The sequence below is a fragment of the Epinephelus fuscoguttatus genome, linkage group LG1, assembly GCF_011397635.1.
Source record: "Epinephelus fuscoguttatus linkage group LG1, E.fuscoguttatus.final_Chr_v1".
Taxonomy (NCBI): Eukaryota; Metazoa; Chordata; class Actinopteri; order Perciformes; family Serranidae; genus Epinephelus; species Epinephelus fuscoguttatus.
The window spans coordinates 39,847,204-39,866,088 of NC_064752.1; the positions used below are offsets into that span (position 1 = coordinate 39,847,204).

At 41.6% G+C, this 18,885-nt stretch overlaps 1 protein-coding gene across 1 annotated transcript in view; it reads left to right on the top strand.

The window, feature by feature from the left end:
• Positions 1-18,885, top strand: part of klhdc8a (kelch domain containing 8A) — a 50,275-nt gene that overhangs the window by 20,958 nt on the left and 10,432 nt on the right. The window contains exons 3-6 of the mRNA XM_049580008.1: positions 9,567-9,999; positions 10,629-10,839; positions 13,334-13,498; positions 13,645-13,863. Of these exons, the coding sequence (XP_049435965.1) occupies positions 9,835-9,999; positions 10,629-10,839; positions 13,334-13,498; positions 13,645-13,863 (760 nt within the window). The 5' untranslated portion in view covers positions 9,567-9,834. The remainder of the gene's footprint in view (positions 1-9,566; positions 10,000-10,628; positions 10,840-13,333; positions 13,499-13,644; positions 13,864-18,885) is intronic.

Below are 18,885 nucleotides of genomic sequence, written 5' to 3' on the forward strand. Positions count from 1 at the left end.
CATTGCAATGGTTCAGCATATTTACTTATATCAATCAATCAATCAATCAATCAATGTTATTTATAAAGCCCAATATCACAAATCACAATTTGCCTCACAGGGCTTTACAGCATACAAACATCCCTCTGTCCTTAGGACCCTCACAGCGGATAAGGAAAAACTCCCCAAAAAGACGGGGGGAAAAAACGGTAGAAACCTTAGGAAGAGCAACTGAGGAGGGATCCCTCTTCCAGGACGGACAGAAGTGCAATAGATGTCGTACAGAACAGATCAGCATAATAAATTAGCGTACGACACAATGAGACAGAAAGAGAGACAGCGAGAGATGCAGGACAGACGGTAATGACAGTAGCTTACAACAACATTAATGAAAGTCAAGTATTATAGTTATAGTTCTGGCTACTGCGGTACAATATGTTGAAAGTATATATTAATATCTGGCAGTATACATGTGTGACAATAATCATATGTGTATAATAACGGTAGAAGTATGACTTATGACTAATGATGGCAGCAGCAGCAGGAGGCATCTGGCAGGACCACAGCAGCAGCACAACCACACACGTCACGCTGTCCAGGCACCGCTGCGATCTGAGAGACAGTGGAGCACAAAGGCTCCGGAGAAGAAGCCGAGTTAGTGACATCCAGAATGGCCGAGTTAGCAAGATGCAGTAATAGGATGAGAGAGAGAGAGAGAGAGAGAGAGAAAGAGAGAGAGAAGGAGAAAAGGTGCCCGGTGTATTATAGGGGGTTCTCCGGCAGACTAGGCCTAAGTCAGCCTAACTAGGGGCTGGTACAGGGCAAGCCTGAGCCAGCCCTAACTATAAGCTTTATCAAAGAGGAAAGTCTTAAAGGACAACTTTGGTATTTTTCAACCTGGGCTCTAATTCCCCATGTGTATGTGTGCGTATGATTCATGGGTACCACTCGTTCTAAAATTGGTTCAGTATTGAGCCGCGAAACGAGCTAAAACGGTAATGGGGGCAAATGCGTCCTGTATAAAAGTGCTTTTTTTTCGCCACTGACCGGTTCAGATCGCCAGTGCTATCTCTGTAGATAGCATATTGTATGGGCCCTGGGGCCAGCTGTCAGTCAGTGTTGGAGCAGAAAGGAGGAAGGTGTCCCCGCTAGGTATTGTAAATGAGTATGTGTGTGTGAAGTGTGTGTTTTTTCGCCACTGACCGGTTCAAATCGCCAGTGCTATCTCTGTAAATAGCATGCTAATTTAGCCTTTCCCTTCGGGATTGGATGTCTTCTCTTCTTCGGCTGGCAGTAGTCATCTTGGGAGAAGTGAGCACTGCAGACCCGATGGTCTGCAAGGCACAGTGTCTGGAGAGGAGTGTTAGCATCCATTTGTAGCACAACTAGCCACAACTTCAGCATCTCGCCGTCCGACAAAGGCAGCCTACGAAAGCTGTACGGGGTGTTGCGCGACATCCTGTTTTTGCGTTCGGGAAAAAGGCCCGTTTACACTCCAGGGGGTAGCACGTAAAAGACTCCGTCCTCTGACTCTTCTAGCGTAACACACACGTCACACACACATACTCATTTACATTACCAAGCGGGGACAACTTCCGCCTTTCTGCTCCAACGCTGACTGACAGCTGACTCCACTCATTCACACTCACCACTGCCCCAGGGCCGCTACCATATGCTATTTACAGAGATAGCACTGGCGATCTGAACCGGTCAATGGCGAAAAAAAGCACTTTTATCCGGGACGCATTTGCCCCCATTACCGTTTTAGCTTGTTTTGCGGCTCAATACTGAACCAATTTTAGATCGAGTGGTACCCATGAATCCTACGCACACATACACATGTTGTGTATGTGTGCAGTTGTCCTTTAAGTCTAGTCTTAAATGTGGAGACGGTGTCTGAGAGGAGCCTGATAGCTGAAGGCTCTGGCTCCTGATCTACTTTTGGAGACTTTAGGGACCACGAGTAACCCTGCGTTCTCAGAGCGCAGTGTTCTGGTGGGATAATAAGGCACTATGAGCTCTCTAAGATATGACGGAGCCTGACCATTTAGAGCTTTATAAGTTAACAGTAGGATTTTTAATTCAGTTCTGGATTTTACAGGGAGCCAGTGCAGAGAAGCTAAAACAGGAGAAATATGATCTCGTTTCTTAGTTCCTGTTAGTACACGTGCTGCTGCATTCTGAATTAGCTGGAGAGTTTTTAAGGACTTACTAGAGCTACCTGATAATAGAGAGTTACAGTAATCCAGCCCTGAGGTAACAAAAGCGTGGACCAATTTTTCTGCATCTTTTCGGGTCAGGATAGGCTTAATTTTTGCAAAATTACGCAGATGAAAAAAATGCAGTCCGTGAGGTTTGTTTTAAATGAGAATTAAAAGACAAATCTTGATCAAATGTTACTCCGAGGTTTCTTACAGTAGTGCTAGAGGCCAGAGCAATGCCATCTAGAAAAACTATGTCATCAGATAAAGAGTCTCTGAGTTGTTTGGGGCCAAGAACAATAACTTCAGTTTTGTCTGAATTTAACATCAGGAAATTGGTGCTCATCCAGGTTTTTATGTCTTTAAGGCAGTTATGAAGTTTAGTTAATTGATTACTTTCTTCTGGCTTCATCGATAAATACAACTGTGTATCATCCGTGTAACAATGGAAATTTATAGAGTGATTTCTAATGATGTTACCTAAAGGAAGCATATATAGAGTAAATAGGATTGGTCCGAGCACAGAACCTTGCGGAACTCCAAAACAAACTTTAGTACGTAAGCATGATTCATTATGAGCATTAACAAACTGAAAACTATCAGATAAATAAGATTTAAACCAGCTTAGTGCATAACCTTTTAGGCCAATTAAGTGATCCAGTCTCTGCAGTAGAATTTGATGGTCAATAGTGTCAAACGCTGCACTAAGATCTAATAAAACAAGTACAGAGACGAGTCCTTTGTCTGAAGCAGTCAGAAGGTCATTTGTAATTTTAACTAGTGCTGTCTCAGTGCTATGATGCACTCTAAATCCTGACTGAAATTCCTCAAATAAATTATTATCATGGAGAAAATCACACAGCTGGTCTGCGACTACTTTCTCAAGGATCTTTGACAGAAAGGGAAGCTTAGATATTGGTCTATAGTTGGCTAACACTTTGGATCCAGGGTGGGCTTTTTTAGGAGACGTTTAATTACAGCTACCTTAAAAGACTGTGGTACATAGCCTGTTAATAAGGATATATTGATCATATCTAATATATGAGTGTTAACTAAAGGTAAGACCTCCTTAAGTAGCCTAGTTGGGATGGGATCTAAGAGACACGTTGATGATTTAGATGAAGAAATCACTGCGGTCAATTCTTGAAGAGAAATTGGGGAGAAGCAATCTAAATATATATTAGGTCTTACAGCTGTGTTTGAGGTTAGATAGGTACTATCTGCGGACAGGAGGTCATGAATTTTGCCTCTAATAGTTAGAATTTTGTCATTAAAAAAGCTCATAAAATCATTACTGCTAAAGGCTAAAGGAATACAAGGCTCAATAGAGCTTTGACTCTCAGTCAGCCTGGCTACAGTGCTGAAAAGAAACCTGGGGTTGTTCTTGTTTTCTTCTATTAGAGCTGAGTAATAGTTTGCTCTGGCATTGTGGAGGCCCCTCTTATACGTTTTGAGACTGTCTGCCCAGATTAAACGAGATTCTTCCAGTTTGGTTAATCGCCAATGCCTTTCAAAGTTTTGCGATATTTGTTTTAACTTACGGGTTTGAGAGTTATACCAAGGAGCGAACTTTCTTTGCTTTGTTAACTTCTTTTTAAGAGGAGCTACAGAGTCGAGTGTTGTTTGCAGCAAGCCTACGGCGCTATCGACAAGATGATCAATTCGGGAGAGGTTAAAGTCGGTACGGGAAACCTCTGTTACTGAGGGACTTGGTATTGAATTTAACGACGGAGTAATCATTTCCTTAAATTTTGCGACAGCACTATCTGATAAACATTTAGTATAGTAACTGTTGCTGAGTGGCGTGTAATCAAGTAAAAAGAAATCAAAAGTAATCAAATAATGATCCGATAGCGAGGGATTCTGTGGAAAGCCTGTTAGGTTGTCAATTTCAATTCCATACTGTATGTCAGAACTAGATCAAGGGTATGGTTAAAACAGTGAGTGGGTTCATGTACACCCTGACTGAAGCCAGTGGAGTCTAATAATGAGATAAACGCGGTAGCCAGGGAGTCATTATCAACGTCGACGTGAATGTTAAAATCACCTACAATAATAACTTTATCTGATTTAAGAACTAAACTGGATAAAAACTCTGAGAATTCAGATACAAAATCAGAATATGGGCCAGGAGCACGGTACACTATAACAAATAAAAGTGGCTGCAAGGTTTTCCAGGTCGGATGTAAAAGACTAACAACGAGGCTTTCAAATGAATTATAATCTAGTTTAGGTTTAGGGCTAATTAACAGACTAGAGTTAAAAATGGCTGCAACTCCCCCTCCTCGGCCGCTGCCTCGAGGAATGTGGGTATTATTATGACTGGGAGGAGTGAATTCATTTAGACTAACATATTCATCTTGACACAGCCAGGTTTCAGTGAGACTGAGTAAATCAATATGATTATCTGATATTAATGTGTTTGCTAACACAGTTTTAGACGATAGAGACCTGATATTTAACAGTCCGCATTTAATTCTCCTGTTTTGTCTTTCTGTCTCAGAAGAGGTTTTAATTTTTATGAGGTTGTTATGCACAACTCCTCTTTGTGTAATTTTAGATTTAAATAATTTAGGTGGTCGGGGGACAGACACCGTTTGTATAAAACTATTAAAACTATGGCTGGGTAACTGAACTAGAAGCTCAGAGAGGCATATAGGACTGCGACTCTAAGTCCTGATCTCAACTCTGGGTTGTCAGGGATTTAAATTACTAATAAAATTCGCCAGGTTCCTAGAAATGAGAGCAGCCAGAGAAAACTATGGAGTCTGACATCGTTTTTGCATATTCACACACCGAGGCAATATTAATTTTAGTGACCTCCGATTGGTGTAACCGCGTATCACTGCCACCAACATGAATAACAATCTTACTGAATCTACGTTTAGCTTTAGCCAGCAGTTTTAAATTTGACTCAATGTTGCCCGCTCTGGCCCCAGGGATACATTTGACTATGGCCGCTGGTGTTGCTAACTTCACATTCCTCAGAATAGAGCTGCCAATAACCAGAGTTTTATCCTCAGCGGGTGTGTTGCTGAGTGGGGAAAAGTGGTTGGAAACGTGAACAGGCTGGTGGTGAGCTGTGAGCTTCGGCTTGGAGCTATGCCTCTGGCGAACGGTTACCCAACCTCCCGGCTGAACAGGCATTACCAGAGGACCGCTAGCAGAGTCTAAGGCTATGCTATGTGGCTCCGCACCAGCTACAGGGGGCTGGCTAACTACTGCAGCTACTGAATGGTTTTCCATGGTGTGGAGCCGCGCTTCTAATTCATTAAGCCTCGCCTCCAACACAGCAAATAAGCTACACTTATTACAATTACCACTGTCACTAAAGGAGGCAGAGGCATAGCTGAACATTTGGCAGACCGAGCAAGAAAGAGCAGAGGGAGAAGCCATCGCTAACTGTAAAGCTAATGTAGCTACCAAGGCCAGTAACGTGCAAACAACAGCTAAGAGATTAGCAAGAAAGTCGTAGAAAGGAGGAGAGCTATAAGTGCTTAAACAGAACCAGTGTGGGTTAAGACTTGAAGTAGACGTTAAAGCAACTGAAGTGAGAAAGCAGAAAGCAGGCTAGTAGAATTCACCAGAACAGTACAGAGTCACTGGTGTCACAGAAACACCGGAAATGACACAACTCGCTTACTGCAATACGTCAGCACATCAGCAGCAGTCATTATATATAAACGGAAGTCGGAAAATGAAATTCGCCTCCTCAGTCAGAATCAAACCAGAATGCCAAAAAATCGGGGGGCTGCCCCCAGAGGCTGTATCGCCGTCTGCCGGAAGTCAGATGCCGAATACAGCCGATGAGTTCCGAGAATGTTGTCTACATTGTTAAAGAACCACCATAAAAATCTATGACTTGACTTAAGCAGAAATTACGTTAAGTTAATGAATTAAAGTTTTAATCACATAACGTTTAGTCACATTCATTCACGTCATTTCATGTAAGTCTAATACAATAGTCACAACTAACTTAAGCTTACATAACGTTTACTGGCTGATTTAGGGTTAGCTTTAGATGGATCGACTACTCTTACTGCTGCTTTAGCTAACCTTATGTGGTGAATTCAACCTTGGGGTCGCTCAGCGCGCAGACCCTCAGTTCGCGCCCTAAAGCAACTTGACTTTATCCAGATTAAGCCCAGGACCACTGGGGGTTTGATCCTGGACGCAGTGTTGCCAACTTAGTGACTTTCTCACGTGGCTTAATGACTTTTCAGACCCTTATTTAGGAACTTATTCAGACCATTAGGGGAAAAAAGAAGAATATATTATACTGCAGTTCATTACCATGCATGCTTCAGAGTAATCAAGGTCCACAGCTCTTCTGCCATCAGCGCGGGGTCTCTCCCTTTCTCCTCGGGCAGTGCAGTAGATATGGGCCAGGCAAGAGGAGGGGAGAGGCCACTCATCATGGGAGTTTAGTTGTAGTGAGTTTCTATGTTTACACTGATGCTCTTGCTCTTTGGATTAAAAGCAAGACAAAGTGGTGCACTATAAGCTTCATATCTGTCAAGCCATCTAAATGTTTCGTTTAGGACTTTATGTTGCTGCTGTTACACAGGTTAGCTCTATTGCTGCCGCTGGCCACCCACCCACTGTGACCCCTGGTGCTTTGGTTTATGTTGGGTTTGAGTTGCAACAGTCAAGCTGAATGTCCGTCTCCAGAGCTGCAGCCTGCTCTTCCCTGATGAAGCAGTCACATCGGTGGGAGTGAGGCAGAGGAACCACTGCAGTAGCAATAGCTTATCTCATTTAACTTGTTTCATATCTTGTTTCATTGGTGATTTGATAAACAACTCAAGAGAGTGAGAGTGGTGCAAGGAGGGACTATATGAGAAGGTCCTAAAAAAGATCCCACTTTAATAAAATATTTGTTTAGTTTTGAACATTTCATTCAATTTGTTAATCATAAACTCATCCATAGGTGTTCAGTCACGTGGAGTTTCCTCTTTGGAGAGCCTCCTCCTTTACACATGTGGCTTTGTGTAATATATATATATATATATATATATATATATACAGTACAGGCCAAAAGTTTGGACACACCTTCTCATTCAATGCGTTTTCTTTATTTTCATGACTATTTACATTGTAGATTCTCACTGAAGGCATCAAAACTATGAATGAACACATGTGGAGTTATGTACTTAACAAAAAAGGTGAAATAACTGAAAACATGTTTTATATTCTAGTTTCTTCAAAATAGCCACCCTTTGCTCTGATTACTGCTTTGCACACTCTTGGCATTCTCTCCATGAGCTTCAAGAGGTAGTCACCTGAAATGGTTTCCACTTCACAGGTGTGCCTTATCAGGGTTAATTAGCGGAATTTCTTGCTTTATCAATGGGGTTGGGACCATCAGTTGTGTTGTGCAGAAGTCAGGTTAATACACAGCCGACAGCCCTATCGGACAACTGTTAAAATTCATATTATGGCAAGAACCAATCAGCTAACTAAAGAAAAACCAGTGGCCATCATTACTTTAAGAAATGAAGGTCAGTCAGTCCGGAAAATTGCAAAAACGTTAAATGTGTCCCCAAGTGGAGTCGCAAAAACCATCAAGCGCTACAACGAAACTGGCACACATGAGGACCGACCCAGGAAAGGAAGACCAAGAGTCACCTCTGCTTCTGAGGATAAGTTCATCCGAGTCACCAGCCTCAGAAATCGCAAGTTAACAGCAGCTCAGATCAGAGACCAGATGAATGCCACACAGAGTTCTAGCAGCAGACCCATCTCTAGAACAACTGTTAAGAGGAGACTGCGCGAATCAGGCCTTCATGGTCAAATAGCTGCTAGGAAACCACTGCTAAGGAGAGGCAACAAGCAGAAGAGATTTGTTTGGGCCAAGAAACACAAGGAATGGACATTAGACCAGTGGAAATCTGTGCTTTGGTCTGATGAGTCCAAATTTGAGATCTTTGGTTCCAACCGCCGTGTCTTTGTGAGACGCAGAAAAGGTGAACGGATGGATTCCACATGCCTGGTTCCCACTGTGAAGCATGGAGGAGGAGGTGTGATGGTGTGGAGGTGTTTTGCTGGTGACACTGTTGGGGATATATTCAAAATTGAAGGCACACTGAACCAGCATGGCTACCACAGCATCCTGCAGCGACATGCCATCCCATCCGGTTTGCATTTAGTTGGACGATCATTTATTTTTCAACAGGACAATGACCCCAAACACACCTCCAGGCTGTGTAAGGGCTATTTGACCAAGAAAAAGAGTGATGGAGTGCTGCGGCAGATGACCTGGCCTCCACAGTCACCGGACCTGAACCCAATGGAGATGGTTTGGGGTGAGCTGGACCGCAGAGTGAAGGCAAAGGGGCCAACAAGTGCTAAACACCTCTGGGAACTCCTTTAGGACTGTTGGAAAACCACTTCAGGTGACTACCTCTTGAAGCTCATGGAGAGAATGCCAAGAGTGTGCAAAGCAGTAATCAGAGCAAAGGGTGGCTATTTTGAAGAAACTAGAATATAAAACATGTTTTCAGTTATTTCACCTTTTTTGTTAAGTACATAACTCCACATGTGTTCATTCATAGTTTTGATGCCTTCAGTGAGAATCTACAATGTAAATAGTCATGAAAATAAAGAAAACGCATTGAATGAGAAGGTGAGTCCAAACTTTTGGCCTGTACTGTATATATAATAAATTATTTGCTGGTTTTATATGGTCATCATATGTTTTTCATGTGCAATTTTAATTATCAAAGCAACTGTAACTGTCAGAAAGGGCTACAATGATTGAGTATTTTCATTATCCAGTAATCTGCTAATTATTTTCTCAATTAATTGATTAATCCTTTGGTCTATAAAATGTCATAAAATAATGAGGAATGCACCGTCACATTTTCCCCAGACTCCAAGGTGAAATCTCATCATTGATCTGTTGTGCTATAAAACAAAGCGAAGGAGGAAATCCTCACATTGGAGAAGCTAATCCACATTATGTTTGGCAGTTTTACTTTAAAAAATACTTGATGAAGTAGTTTTCAATTAATTTTCTTTTGTCTGTCTACTGATTAATCACTACACCATTGCTGCCAGATAATCACTGCTTTAAAAGTATAACATTTCCCTGTAAAATTTAGTTAGACAGTAGTTTAAAGTAGCATAAAACAGACATACTCAAGTTAAGCACAAGTACCTTAAAAGAGTATTTGAGTAAATGTACTTAGTTAATTTGCACCGCTGCTGATGAGATCCTTCCTATGACAAACACTTTAAAACATCTTATCTTCTTTACTGTAGATGCCTCTGAGTGTTAACATCTTACAGGCTGCTGTAAATGCCCACTCTTGCGTATTCTGCTTTTTACTGACGCTCTTAAAATTGTGTTCACTTTTTCACACTCTAAATCTAAATCTTCTCTAGGGCCCTGCAGGAGGCAGCGGACCATCCCCAGGAGAGTTCAGCCTGGCCTTTTACTGATCCCACACTCCTACCGCTCACCTCCGCTTCACCTTTTCAATAAAGAACCTCCCCCTCACCCAAGGGCCCTGACTCCAGTCTCCCAGCTCTCCCACACCTCCATCTTCTCAGCTCTCCCTAATCAGTCCACCACCAAAACTTCCCTGACTCTGGGCCTCCTCCTTCGTCATCCCTCCCTGCCTCGGTGAGTCTCCCCTGGGGTGCTGAGGCCATGGCGGTACCTTCAGCCCACGAGTTTCACTGGCAGAGCCTGGCACGACTGCCCAGCGGCCGCGTCTACCACACTCTGACTGAGGTGGGGGGGCAAATGTACATGTTAGGGGGCTGCGACGCTGCAGGGAGGCCCTGCCCTGCCCTGGAGCTCTACTCCCCTGAGGTAACAAACTCATGCAATATGGATACTGTTTCTGTTTCATTTTTTTTCCTAACTAGGAATAGACAGTGCATGACCGATTAAGTTGTACTACTCGTGATGTCAGAACTATATGTATATATATACATATATATATATATATATATATATATATATATATATATATATATATTTATATATAAACACTATTATGAAATTGAAAAAAGATGTAAATATACACATTCACACATTTGCTCAAATGTTACATTTCCCCAGTGTGCGGAATACACTAAATGAAGCTAGAATATACAGTATAATTAATAAAGTTTTCCTGTACAGTACCTGCATTTCAATTTCCACTGTGCAAATGTATCATGTTTTACTTAAACATGAAATACATTTAAGCCTCCTGTCACAAATAAATTGATTTAAATGGGAAAATAAGTAGCCCTATATATAAAACAAATCCAAGCACTGAGCAGGTGCAGTAGATAAGAAAAGTAAAAACTAGTTGCTGTTTTTTTAAACAAAGATGTAACTTAGTTGCATTATAAAACATAACCAGATGTTTTGACAGCTGCTCTGTCCTCCATAGTTTGTGGGTTTGTCTGTGACTGCTTTGCCTGAATGCAGCTGATTGTCCCTGTCTGCAGGGAGACAGGTGGATGAGCTTGCCTGCCATGCCCACCCCGCGTGCTGGGGCAGCCGTGGCAGTGCTGGGCAAACAGATCCTGGTGGTCGGAGGAGTGGGAGAGGACCAGAGCCCTTTGAAGGTGGTGGAGATATACAACACAGAGGAAGGGAGGTGGAGGAAGAGGAGCGCTCTGCGGGAGGCCTTGATGGGTGTATCCATCACTGTGAAAGGTACGGAACACCAGTATATCATAATAAGTAGTAACATTTTGAAAGACAGTGTTACTACTTCAAAGCCAAAAGTTGTCTCCTTATCACACTCTGATACTTAAACATGTAGGCCTCTAGTCACTGTAGTGTAGTATGGTGGTGTATGCAAAGCTGCCATTTATAAGACCAAATACAGTTGATTAGCTGTGTGGGTTGAATCTGGAACAGGTTTAACAGAACTTCTCTTAAACACGAACTATAAACAGTAACTGCTGAACTTTGAAATCACTGCAATAATCCCTTTTCATAAAAACTTTTATTTATCTCCAGCTCCAAACAAAGATCACAGAGGTACTTAAAATGAGGAAATGTGTCCACTGCCAAGAGAGTGTCTCATTTCATCAAGTCTCTTTTCTAACCACTCCTAATGCATGAAAAAAATCAAGCCTAAACCTAAAATATGTTACTGATTATGCTAAATATATTTCATGGATGCAGCAGCAGATGTACTACATTATGCAGCAGGACTGCAATAAGAAATAAAAGCATTCTGTGGAAGCGAGTACTGGACATAAAAATCCAGCATTAGCTCACATTAGTTGTCATTTTAAGCCCAGTATAATATTACCTGAGTATCTCTAGGGGTTTTAACTTATTTCTATAAGGTTCCCGGCTCCCTTACAGTCAAGATGGCAGGGAAGATAACGAAAACTGTTGACAGATTCATGTCGTACCGTACCTAACTGTAGTGGATCTTAACAAATTAGGTGTATAATTAACCAAATTCATTCAAAACAAGATGTCAGTTTTCGAACCATAATGAAGGTAGGTAAATGTAGATAGCAAAGACTTTCCAGTCAATATAAAACAGTCAAACAGGTTTTTCAACAATTGTGAATCACAGCAACTGCAAGATGTCCTTCAACACACAGCTATAAATGTATACACAAAGTAAGTAAGTAAAGTTTATTTTACTACGTACTAGGCTGATTGGTCCAGTAGTTTGTGAGTTTAGCTGCAAACAGACAGGTGGACATACTCACACATATGACCAAACGCATGATCCCCTCCAGGCTTACTCCCAAGTATGTTCTGTGGTTCTGGAGGAGCTTTCTAACATTTAAAAAAATAACCCATTGAGGTTATTTTTTGCTTTGCTGCTTTGGTTTGACCACTGTTTCCTAAATCTGTCTCTTGTGAGTCACCCAACTTCATGGAAGTGCAATACTAAATCACTTGAGTTCTCTATTCTCTAAACTATTAGTTATGTAACTAGTAAATTTTATGTGCCATCACCTGTGTGTGAGTGTAGAGAAGGTGATTGGAGTAACTACACTCCACATTGTATGAACAGCACTTCAAACAACACCTGAATACACTTTAACTGTAACCAAAAAGTTCAAGGTAAGTTTTGCTATCTGATGTCGATTGAGCAATTTTCGGGGTCTGACACTCACATTTATTCTCACATTTTAGGATCAGTCCAGCAGTCTATATAAATAAACAGTTTTTTCAGAGAGCATCTCTTCAGCCTTGGTTGGGTTCGTGTTCAGTCCAGCGGTGCATCTGTCAGTGTCTGCTGGAACACAGATAGATGCTGTAAACACACAGACTTATTGGCCGTGTACGCACAGCTCTCTTCATCGCCCTGAACAATCTTCAATCCTCAGGCCTTTGCTCGCAGTTTCATCCCCGAACTCATCCCCAGCAGCTCAAAAGGAGACAAATAGCCTGACAAAATGATCAATGGGGCCAAATTAAAACAAATATGGTATATCTGAAGGGATAGTCAGTCACCGATTTGACTAAATAACGCAGTTCTTAATGACATTTTTAAAATCATTATTTTCCAGATATTAGATAATGAACTTCAGGTAATGAGCTTTTCTACTCCCCAAAATGAATATAAAGTATGTGGGAAACTTTTTTCCCTTTGTTATTTATGAAAGGTAGATGTGTAGAGGCTAGAAATTGTTGTAAATATATATAATTTATCACAAGAAACTTACACAATCAATAAAGAAATAAGAAATGCAGACTTTTCCCCTGCAGCTCCCTTTCTCTTTATTCTCATGTACTGTGTTTTCCCTCATGTCAACACTCTCACACCCACTTCCATTCTTATGCTAGAGGTATCATGCCAAAGTGCCAGACGTGGACTCATGCATTTTATTATTCTGCTGCTGTACTCCCTGTCCTTCCCATGTCTGCCACAGTCTCCTGCCTCGTCACGAACTTCTCAGCCAGCTCTCTGGTTTTGTAGATTTTTAGCACTTCATAAAAGAAAGTGCCAATGAGGTGTTTCCATCTGCTGGGATTGGTCTTTCACAAGCTGATCATTGTTGAGCATTGTTGACTCATTTTAGCAGCATTTTAAGGCAGATTGTGATGTACAGATATTTCACACACTAAACTTAAGTCCATAAAATTCTTGCATTTGGTGAAAATTGTGGCCTGTTCATCCGATAAATTATTAGTACATAAAAGCACTCTCTGCGTGTGTGTGTGTGTGTAGATGGCCGAGCCCTGGCTGTGGGGGGAATGGGTGCTGATCTACTCCCTCGTAGCATCCTGCAGCAGTATGACCTTCGAAAGGACGTGTGGGCGCTACTTCCTCCCATGCCGACCCCACGCTACGATGCCAACACACATCTCCTGGGCAACAAGCTCTACGTGGCAGGTACAAACACACCAGTGTAGGTGTACTAAAATAGTTTAACTGTGTGTGTGTTTAACAACATGTATTATTTCTCAATATTCTAATATGCGCTCTATCAGCATTTGTACAATTATAATTATTAGTGCTCTTTTTATACAAACCTTTAGGCGGTCGCCAGTGTAAGCGACCAGTGAAAGCCTTTGAGGTGTACGACGCAGAGACGCGATCTTGGACCACTCTACCCGCCATGCCTTGTAAACGTTCGTACGGGGGCGTGATATGGGACACAACTGGGAGGTTGTGTCTGCTCGGAGGACTGCGGCAGGGAGGAGGGCACCAGAGCTCCAAGTTCACCAAGAACGTCAACATTTTTGACACCAACCAAGGTACAGAAACACATTTACCTTCACAGGTTTCCATTTATGCTGCTAGTCTTTTGATAAAAGATCTGTATTTGGTCTAATATGTAAAGGCCTTGGAGTAAGAGATTAAACCCTGCCACTCCTCCCCATTTGAGACATAAGTCATGATTTAGAACACATACACATGCACACAACACATGCCAGATGACAAAGGGTTGTTTAAAATTTTCTTCCAAGTCCCCCATCAATATCAGCAGTTATTCCATTAATTCGCAACAGCTACATTGTACAAACACTTCACAGGAGATGTCAAATTCATCCAGCATGCTGCCGATGCTTTCTCAGCTTCTTAGTACACCAAACATAACTGTCAAGTTCCCGTGAGTCTGAAATACAGCAAGCTGTGACTGTCTAATGTGTGGCCAGCGATGTCCATCTGCCTGTGGTAACAGCAATTTCCCATGTGTTTTCCCGTGTGGTATCATACAGTCGCACTATGCATTTTGAGATTGTGGTGGATCTTGAAATTTTATATCTTGGCTCCAGCTCGATCATGGGATTCTGAAACCCCTCTCAGGAGACAATACCAAGGGGCCGCATATCCTTGCATACAAATCTTGCTATCTTAGCGGCGATAAGTAACAAACGGTTGAATTACGAATAAAGAGTGACAGCCATATTAGCTAACAAAGCAATATGTTTCTCCCTGCTTTCAGTCTTTTTGTGAAGATAGGTTAAATACCTCCTGACTTCAGCTCCATCCCACACCTCAACGCACAGACACCTCAAAGTCAGAGATAATAATATATATATTTCCAAAGCTGTTTCTTCAACATTTTAGATGAATAAAAGACCTGTAATCAAAAAATTAAAGTCATTATGATAGAGTTGGTTAACACAGACATTCATTTTTTAGTATCAGCAAATGTCTCATTATCTCCTTCACTGACAGCATTCATCTTCATTTCGATTTTACTGTCACACCCAGCATCCATTAAAATCATCCACAGCATGAAGAGAAATGGTTTTCCACTCAAACAGGCTCGTTCCTCTCTTAATTCTGTGCACACTCTGTGTCCCACAACACAGTGAAATGACTTATCCCTCTATCCCGCAAGGACACCCCAGAGTAACAGGTGAACAAATTGAGGAGGGACCGGAAGGAGAAATGGGAGAGCAAGAATCGATAAGTCATTTTAGACAGCTGCATATACGGTCGCACATTGGGATTGGTCGAATGGAAGCCAAATAAAGCAGAACGTGGGAGTGATAATGTTAATGTATGATAATGGGGAGAAAGTTTTCCTTGTGTGTGAGAGATAGAGGAAGAAAGAAGGAAAGAAAATGCCTTCCAAAAGCCACCAACGCATGCGTTGGCGTGCATATGCTGATGCATATCCACACACACACACATACGGGGAAGGCAGCCGTACCCCGTTTCTCCAATCTAATTTTGGTGGAGATGAGATTGGAGATGAGCTGTGGAGGGAGGGCTGGGGATGAGGAGCGCTTTAAATTACAAGATCCAGAAACAGATTGCTTTATTATCCATCTGCAGCAATATCTCTCCACACACACACACGCGTGGTCATGCAATCTGCTGTCACACAGTGATATTCTATTACTGTTCCATTCCATATCGCCGGTATTAAGACACACACGCCTGTTAGGTGATGTTTCGGCAATGTGGGCATGCTGCAACAAGTACGGCCAAAAATGCAAAGAACGGAGCTGTGAAAGAAAATTAACACGGAGAATAGCAACGGATTTCGAAACTGTTCAAAGGGTCAGCTGGTGCAAATTACTTGGGAAAAAAAATTCTGTTTCCTCAAGTGGTATCAATCCTTTCAGAGAGTTGTGGATCTGTTTCCCAGTTTTTTATGTGTCCATATCTGTCTCTGAAATGTTTGTCCCAACAACAATACAATGGTTTCAATGCAGTGAGCACCACAAACACAATTCCATTAACCTCTATTACATTGTGTGGGGGAGGTAGTAATCTCAGAAATGGATATCTCAAAACTCAGACAAATAAATTGCAGCTTTGCTGGATACTGCCTGATTCTACCACAGCAACTTTCTCCAGGGACTTTGGATCTGTTTTAAAAACTCAAGACCCTTATATGGATTACAATCAAAGTAACAAGGGTCTGTTTTCCTTTAACTGACATTAAAAACAAAGTTATGTATAGTTTGACTTCCTGACAGGTCTAAAAGCAAGACAAAGGGATAGTTCGAATCTCCTAAAGTGGGGTTGGTCCATAGTCAGTGTATTACATACAGTAGATGTTGGTCGACACACCCCCAGTTTAGAGTGCCGACATGAAAGTTGAGCAATGTACTGCTGTGGATGGGGGCAGCAGCAAAAACATATTTTAGCCACGTAAAAAAGTCTGTAACAGTTTATGTTTACGCTATGTTGAGAGTTTTTTTTTACTGCTTTGCCTTATTGACAGATAGCGTGTACCAATGGCCTCAGTTCCCCATCTACGCTCCCGTCACAGCCACCAGAGGAAGTTATTTTGGCTGTCTGAACACGAGTGTATTTATCCAATAATATGCCAGCCCAATCCAAACTAACCTAAATGCCAAGGTTACAAGATACACAAACAAACAAACCGATAGAGGCAGCAATAGACCAGCAGCTCCTGTGTTCAGCAATGTTAAATCACTGTTTATTTCAATGAAGCCTGGCTTTGCAGAAAGTGATGAAACGGTTTAAGTTCCCCAACCAAAATCAGCATCTGATGATGAGGTAAAGCTGTGAAAATATTCTACATATAGTAAACACTTAAACTGAGTATGATTTTTTTAGGTGGGCCTTTTATATGTTTTGTTGCTGTCCCCTCCACAGCAGTAGATAGCTTAGCTTCTGTGTCAGACTCCAGCCTGCTTCTCCAAACAGGGAGTGTGCTGACTAACATCAACTGTATGTAATACACTGGCTATCGATAAGTACCTCACACAACCCCACTTCAAAAGATCTGAACTGTCCCTTTAATTTGCTCTTTGATTCAGTTACAGGATACTAAAATTGTAGTCATAGTATCTGTGTGTGAAAATTGCATCTTAAGCTCAACTTCATGGCTTTTTAGATGGAGTGAAAACTAATAGATGAACGCACAAAGGGCACTGTTTGTTCTTGATTTATTTCCTGACTTTATTTCAAGGTTCATTTATTGTCACCTTACACCAGTGGATTGCACAACCAAATGCAGCTGTAGTCTTCATGCTAGACAAGAAAAAAAAACAGTAGTGAGTTTCTGGGGCTCCTGGAACTATGTGGTTGAATAGGGGAATATAGTTTTTAACTGATTTAGGGGACTAACCCTTTAAAGCTGCTCTCTGTTATAATAACTAGAATTATGAATTCTACTTCCTTTGTTGTATCCAACAAAAACACATTTTAATCAGAGGCTTCTCCAAGGCATGTAGGGCTCAGGCAACAGTAGCAAAACCCACAAATGATGCCGTCCCCCTGGAGCCAACTAGTAACTAAATGTATTCCCACATCGTCTATATTTGATTTATGTCCTGCTTGAGATGGTTAAAACCACCCAAAACACTTCAAAGCAGATGGAATCAAGCAGAAATGAGAATAGAGCAAATATGCTCTTGTTTTGGCCATGACTGTGGGCCAATATGTAATTACTGAATCATAATGGTGAGATTGTGTCCAAAAGGATCGTCTGTGTGGTCAGCAGTGTCTGAGATTTCACACGTGACAGACTAGACAGAATTCATCAAAGGCTGAGAAGCAATCACCATCCTTTTCTAGTGTTAATCACGATGGACAATTACAGAGGAGAGCTGTGGACGAAATTACTACCACACAGACTACAAAGCCCAGTCTTCAGAGAATCGCCTCATCTCCCTCATTCTATTGTCGCTCTCTCTCTTTCTCTGTCTCTCCATCTCTTTATTTTCCTCTGCCGTCTCCCTCCAGACTAGAATAATGCATGCTGGTGTTTTCCCTGAGTCCTACAAAGAAAATCTTGGCGCAAAGACTTGTGTAATCCCTCCAAAGCAAATAGGAATAAAGCTTGCAGTTGCAACTCAGTCTCAGAGGATTGAACCATAAGTCTGCAGTGTGATGTGTTGACACACACTGTAATTTAAAGAGGAAAATCCAGCCAGTGACACTGTAAGCACTGTTTATAAAAGAATTACTAATGTTGTGGCTTGTGTTCTGGGTCCACTTTGTAGATTTATGTTGTATTTTAGAAAGAGATGACATCACAGCATGTTCCCAGTATCTACTGTGGTATGAGGTAGAATCCAAGAAAGAACATAAGGTTGGTTTCAGAACCAAAGTGCAGATTTTCATGTAGGTCCGCCATCTCATATCAATGTCTAATAATCATTAAAAGAAAAAATCCATTGCAGTAAAGGCAAATACTCAAATGTCTCAATCAGCAATGGCCTACATTGACCAGAATGCAACGCAGTGTGCAGCGTGTCCTTACCAAGGAGCTCAATTTGAATATTTAACACATTTGCTTGCATGTAAAAATGCAACTAAGAGTCTGCAGCATTGCTTTGACCTAAATGCTAACATCAGCATGCTAACATGCAGACACTACAAATGATAATGTATAGCAGGTATGAATATTAACATTATCATGCCAACATTTGCTAAGAAGACTAAACACAAAGTGCAGCTGAGGCTGGTGAGCTGAGAATGTCATCAGGCATGCAGGTATGTGCTCCTAGACCAAAATATTGAACGAATTCAATGTGTGCAACACATTTCCTGGCAATCCATCCAATAATTGTAAAGACCAACTTAAAACCACAATGTTGACCTGCTGGTGGTGCTGGAGGAGAAGGGGATTAGGGTGCTAAAGGGGATCACCAAAGTTAGTAGGATTCAGGGGTCATCCCTGTTGAAGGCCAGCCCATGTTGTTAGAAGTAGTGTACACTGGGAATATTTTAAAATTAATTTTAAAAATTAGACTATATATCCAAAATTACAAAACAGCCAATAATAATTTGCTTCCATGGTGTAATCTTTTGCCCCTAAAACTGTTAGATTACAGGGTCTC